The sequence below is a fragment of the Mobula birostris genome, chromosome 1 (genome assembly GCF_030028105.1).
Source record: "Mobula birostris isolate sMobBir1 chromosome 1, sMobBir1.hap1, whole genome shotgun sequence".
Taxonomy (NCBI): domain Eukaryota; kingdom Metazoa; phylum Chordata; class Chondrichthyes; order Myliobatiformes; family Myliobatidae; genus Mobula; species Mobula birostris.
The window spans coordinates 108,935,300-108,941,519 of NC_092370.1; the positions used below are offsets into that span (position 1 = coordinate 108,935,300).

The window sequence follows — 6,220 nt, forward strand, 5'->3', positions numbered from 1 at the left end:
CATGTGCACAAATAACCCCAAGGGTACAAATATACCTCCCTTCACATGAAATGGTCTGTGCTGAACATGAAACTACATGCATACCAAAATGGCTGACTGTTAATTAATCTCTAAAGGGGTTAACTAAACAACTGACTTCTGTCACTACTTTTTCTTGGCAAATAGCAGACGATAATAAATTTCAGGAGCTGTGGATCAGTATCTTCACTGTAAATAAACAAAAAATAGATTCTGAGAAAGTGAAAATGCCATAAGGCCAGATAGCTTTCTGTTGCAAGAGAAATAAAATTAATGTTTCATCGGTCTATTTTGAAAGGTCATTAACTGGAAAATGTAATTGTTTTTCATCCCACAAATTTTACAATTCCTTAGACTTTCATTGCCTAAAGTTCTGGCACTTTCAACAAATACACCCAAAAACTTCTACACTTGTACTGTGGAGAGCATTCTGGCAGGCTGTATCAGTGTCTGGTATGGAGGGACTACTGCACAGGACCGAAAGAAGCTGCAGACGATTGTAAATCTAGTCAGCTCCATCTTAGTTACTAGCCTACAAAGTACCCAGAACACCTTCAGGGAGCGGTGTCTCAGAAAGGCAGCGTCCAATATTAAGGACCTCCAGCACCCAGAGCATGCCCTTTTCTCACTGTTACCATCAGGTAGGAGGTACAGAAGCCTAAAGGCACACACTCAGCGATTCAGGAACAGCTTCTTCCCCTCTGCCATCCGATTCCTAAATGGAGATTGAATCTTTGGACATTTCCTCACTTTTTATAATATGTAGTATTTCCGTTTCGCACTTTTAAAAATCTATTCAATATACATAATTGATTTACTTGTTTATTTATTATTTTTATTTTGTTTATTATTATTTTTTCTCTGCTAGATTATGTATTGTATTGAAATCCTGCTGCTGTTAACAAATTTCACATCATACACTGGTGATAGTAAACCTGATTCTGACTTCCTTATGAGTATACTATTAAAATGGCATTTTATGTCTCAGAACCCCGAGTGCTAATGGGTGGCAAATCATGGGCAATGTAAGGAATAAAGGAATTGTGTAAGAAGGTGGATTTAAGATGAGCAAGTCCTGAAGGCTTGAATGACCTAATCCTTCTATTTATTATATTTCTCTTTCATATTGAAGCTTATTAACTGCTTATTTTTACCAATATGTGAGCAAATATTTTTTTAACTCCCACTTGCTTTACTTCACCTTACTATTCACGATTTGCATTTCGAGATATTCCACTGAATTTAGAATCACAATGAAACCTACACTCAGTGACCACTTTATGAGGTGCACCTGTACACTTGTTCATTAATGCAAATATCTAATCAGCCAGTCAGGTGGCAGAAACCCAATGCCTAGGAGGTTCAGCTGTTGTTCAGACCAAACAGCAGATTGGGGAAGAAACGTGATCTAAGTGACTTTGACTGTGCAATCATTGTTGCTATCAGATGGGGTGGTTTAAATTTCTCAGTAACTGCCGATCACCTGGTGCGAAAAACAAAAAAAAATAAATCCAGTGATTAGCAGTACTATGGGAGAAAATGTCAATGAGAGAGGTCAGAAGAGAATGGCCAGACAGGTTCAAGCTGACTGGAAGGTGACAGAAACTCAACTAACCATGTGTTACAACAATGGTGTGCAGGAGAGCATCTCTGAATGCACAACACATCCAACATTGAAGTGGACAGGCCACAGCAGCAGAAGATCACGAACATATAGTCAGTAGCCACTTTATTAGATGCAGGAGGTACCTAATAAAATAGCCACTGAGTGTACTTTCACATTTTATTTATTCTTTGCAACCTGTGAAATCAGTGATCAAGTAATGAAACAACAGATGTAGAAGAATAAACAGTTAAGTATTTAAACTCCAAATTTCCAAAGAGAATAAACTGTTTATGTTGCATGGTCTCATTTTAACTGACACCTATGATGATAGAAAAAAATTCTTTAAAAATGATTGTCAGCCATAAAAATGAACAGTGTATGAGAAAAAGATTGTATTGCTGACAAGTTTATAGCTCCTTCTTTTGCTGACGCAGGCAGAGTGGCATTGGTTTGGTGTCCATATTTGCTCGGTTAGGAGCACGATTGTTCCCTTGATTATGATTTTGGAACAGGACTATCCAGGTATCTCCTTGATCTTATTTGGAATCACATCCATAATCACCAGTGCCCTGAGCCTCCTGCTGCCTGAAACTGCCAACAAAGAATTGCCGGATCACACTAGACAACTTGGAAATGTTAAGAAGTTAGTACTGTTTTAATTAAGCTATGAGCTTGGCCCCATTTGGTCACAGTTTAATATTCCAACCCAGCATTTAGGATCAGTAAGAAGGGAAAAAAGAATCTGAAATTACATAGTGCTCTTACAAATCTTGGGAAGGTTCAAAAATTGTTTTATTTATTAAGTGCCTCTAAAATATCATTTTTTGTGTCTACATGAGATGACTAACACTGGTCTTGGTTGAATGTTCTATTCAAAAGAAAACAGTCGACAGGTATTGACCTCCCAGAATATTGTACTGCATTGAATTATAATGAGAATCAGCAATGGCTAAACCACATCTGACTGTAGCATGGTCATCTTGATCTATTCATTTTTTTTTTGTCAAGAATATGAGATACTAGTCTGCTTTATCTTTCTCTTCAGTGGAAGTTCCATTTTGGAATATAAGAGGTTCTAAGATAATACATCATTTCAGGACCAGAATCCCCTCCAGTCAGGGATTGTTCCTTCTTGCCAACAGCCATCACCAATGAAAACAGATTAATTGGTGACCAAATTCATCCACAATTGAGATTAATTGTTGATTGGCAGTAAGTGAGGAAGTAGCTGGAGTCCACAGCTGATGTACAAGGAGTCCTCTTGAAACACACCTCAAATCAAATCCCATTTCTTGGCCCAAAACATCAACTGTACTTCTTTCCATAGATGCTGTCTGGCCTGCTGAGTCCCTCCAGCATTTTGTGTGTGTTGCTTGGATTTCCAGCATCTGCAGATTCTCTCGTTTCCCATTTCTCCTTCCCATTTTTGAGCCTCAAGTCCCAACTTTTCTTTCTGTGTTCTCCAATCACGATCAACCTTGTTGTCCAAATCCCAATATCTCACTCTCAGTCCCAACCCTTCTTGCTACCGCACAAGCTCAATCAAGCTGCTAATCTCAAAGGTACAAAGATACAATTTAATGTCAGAGAAATGTATACAATATACATCCTGGAATGCTTTTTCTTCACAACCATTCCACGAAAACAGAAGTGTGCCCCAGAGAATGAATGACAGACAAATGTTAAAAGCCCAAAGTACCCCCCCAGCTCCCCCCTTTCTGTGCAAAAGCGGCAGCAAGCAACAATCTCCCCTCCCCCACAAAACAAAAAAAAGTGCATCAGCGCCCGCCAGCAAACACTCAAGCGTGAGCAAAGCAACAGTAAAGACGCAGACTTGTAGTTACCCCAAGGACTACATTGTTCACCTGGCATTCGACATACCACAGGCTCTCTCTCTCCCTAATACTTAGGCCGAGCCTTTGCCATGCCAAACAGCCAGTCATGAAACCCCGAGAACGGGTCCCATTCCCGCAAAGAACCGTAGTCAGCGTGTAATTCCAGGTCAGGGTCTTCAAACAAACCATGAAAGGGAAAAGTAAAGATATTAAAGATGGAAATAGAGCTGTTTCTGAAGATGCAAACAAAGGAGCCGCCGTTTAGCACCATCATTACTCGATCCACCTTCACGTGCCTCTGGAGCTCATCTGCAGAAAGGAGAATGAATTAGCCTTGCTTCAAATCAAGATATCCAACTCCCAGTCTCTTGAATTGGTCATTTACTTACTGCTGCAGTGCCTTTCTAGCGCACCCGTGAATTACAATTTTTGGCTCTGCTACAATTAGATGCTAAACTAAATCCATTAAAGAATGTTTGGCAGGTGAATATAAGAGAACTTCCTCATTTGGATAGAAAATTTTCTTTACAAAGGAAGCTGTGATGTCAGGTTTGACTTCCCCAAGTTATAATTATTATTTATCAGTCTGGTGTGTAGGGGCTGAATTTGTACTCTGGACTATTATACCAATTTTGAGAACTTTGATTTTCAGTGAAATATATTTGCATATCATGAATTGCAAGTTCTGCAATAAGCCAGCACTATTGCACTGTGTTTAAAAATATAAAGACTAAAGATTTTGCATTACAACAGTTTTCTTGATATGTGTTCAATTTGATTAAGATAGCTGAAAATTATTATAAATATTGTTATAGCAATATTTTAATCCATTGCTTATAAGTAACCTTACTTTAAATTACCAAAACAGTTTGAAAGCTTAGTGGAAAAGCCTGTTCCTTGGGAAAAAAAAATTAATAATATGACAGTCAAAAGCTTTTAAAACATTTTATTAGTATCCTTGTTCCGCTCCCACACAAAAAAACAAATTTAACTTTTAAAACTAAAGGTGTGCAAAGTTTATTGCAGTAGTTGAAGCTACCAATGGTGATGCATTCATGCCTTAGGATTATACCGATTTTGTGGGTAATGCTGATCTCTAACAAAGACTGGAAAAGCTTGATTTGTATTTGAAATACTTTCCCTTAAATCTCTGTATGATGTTGATTTAAAGTAAATTACACGAAGCAAAAAAATAATCAATAGTAGTTCCGGGGTCATTTTTTTTTCCATTACTTTCTTTTTGGAACAAAAATGTTATTAGTGAGTGAAGGAATGGTTTCCAAAAGGTAATTAGGATCTATCATCATGAAGATTGATGATCTGACCAGATTATCACAAAAATATGTGTATTGCTAATAATCTCAAAGCTCCTAAAATGGGTGGGGCAGGTTGTGTTGAGAAAGCAGAGAGTCTGCAGAAGAATTTGGACAGATTAGAAGAATGGGTAAAGAAGTGGCAGATGGAATACAGTATAGGGAAGTGTATGGTCATACACTTTAGTAGAAAGAATAAAGGCGTAGACTATTTTCTAAATGGGGAATGAGTTCAGAAATCAGGGGTACAAAGGAGCTTGGGAGTCCTTGTGCAAGATTCCCTAAAGATTAGCTTGCAGGAAAAATCAGTAGTAAGGAAGATAAATGCAATGTAGGCATTCATTTGAAAAGGACTATAATATAAAAGCAAAGATATAATCCTTAGGTTTTATAAGGCATTTGGAGTACTGTAAGCAGTTTTGGGCAACTTATCTGAGGAAGGATGTGTTGACATTGGAGAAAGTCCAAAGTAGGTTTATGAAAATGATCCCAGGAATGAAAGGGTTAATTGACGAGGAGCGTTAGATGGTCTTGGGCCTGTATTCACTAGAATTTAGAAGAATGAGGGGGCAATCACATTGAAACCTGTTTGAATATTGAAAGACCCAGTTAGAGGGGACATGGAAAAATGTTTGAAATAGTGCGAGAGTGTAGGACCAGAGGACACAGCCTCAAATTAGAAGGACATTTCTTTTAAACAGTGATGAGGAGGAAGTTCCTGAGCCAGAGTGGTTAATCTGTGGAATTCATTGCCACTGATGGCTCTGCAGGTGAAGTCATTGGGTATATTTAAAGCAGAGATTGATCGGTTCTTGATTTCTAAGGTTGTCAAAGATTACAGGAAGACACCAGGAAAATAGGGTTGAGAGGGTTAATATGAGCCATGATTGATGGGGATGAGTGGCCTAATTCTACTCCTATGTCTTATGGTGTTATGGTCTAAGCACATATTTACATTAAGATGTTTATTTTACTGGAGTCACATGCCACATACTGTCTTTTTCCAATCATTAAGGTTATCAGAGGAGATCTTTAACCTTAGAATGCAAACTTCTCTTTAGATCACCTTTAATCTGTTAATGTCCTTGTTATGCAGTTGATTAACTGCTTTACGTTGTCTCTAGGGAAGTGAATGGCAAAAGTGAGGTAGAAAATGCATGCCATCAGTCTGCAGCAGATGCTGAAGGAAACTTCACTATGAGCACACGAATGTGATGCTACATGATTTTAAAGAATGGCCTGAATTTGAGCAACATTGACTGCAACCTCTTCAGAACTAAACTGCATTTTAACTTTTAGCTCCTGTTCATTTGCAGGAAACAATATGTCAATTTGTCAAAAGAAAAATTGGGTCAGAAATTGGCTTTAAAAAGATTATTGAGTAATTCTGTATTAGTAATTTGAACACAGGATGAGTCATCAGAGCCTAGTACAATGAGTCAGAGGAA

General features: G+C 38.0%; 1 protein-coding gene across 1 annotated transcript in view; it reads left to right on the top strand.

The window, feature by feature from the left end:
* Positions 1-5,987, top strand: part of slc22a13b (solute carrier family 22 member 13b) — a 30,049-nt gene extending 24,062 nt beyond the window's left edge. Inside the window, 3 exon segments of the mRNA XM_072246698.1 lie at positions 2,059-2,099; positions 2,102-2,267; positions 5,897-5,987. Coding sequence (XP_072102799.1) covers positions 2,059-2,099; positions 2,102-2,267; positions 5,897-5,987 — 298 coding nt within the window.
* The last annotated feature ends 233 nt before the right edge of the window (positions 5,988-6,220 follow it).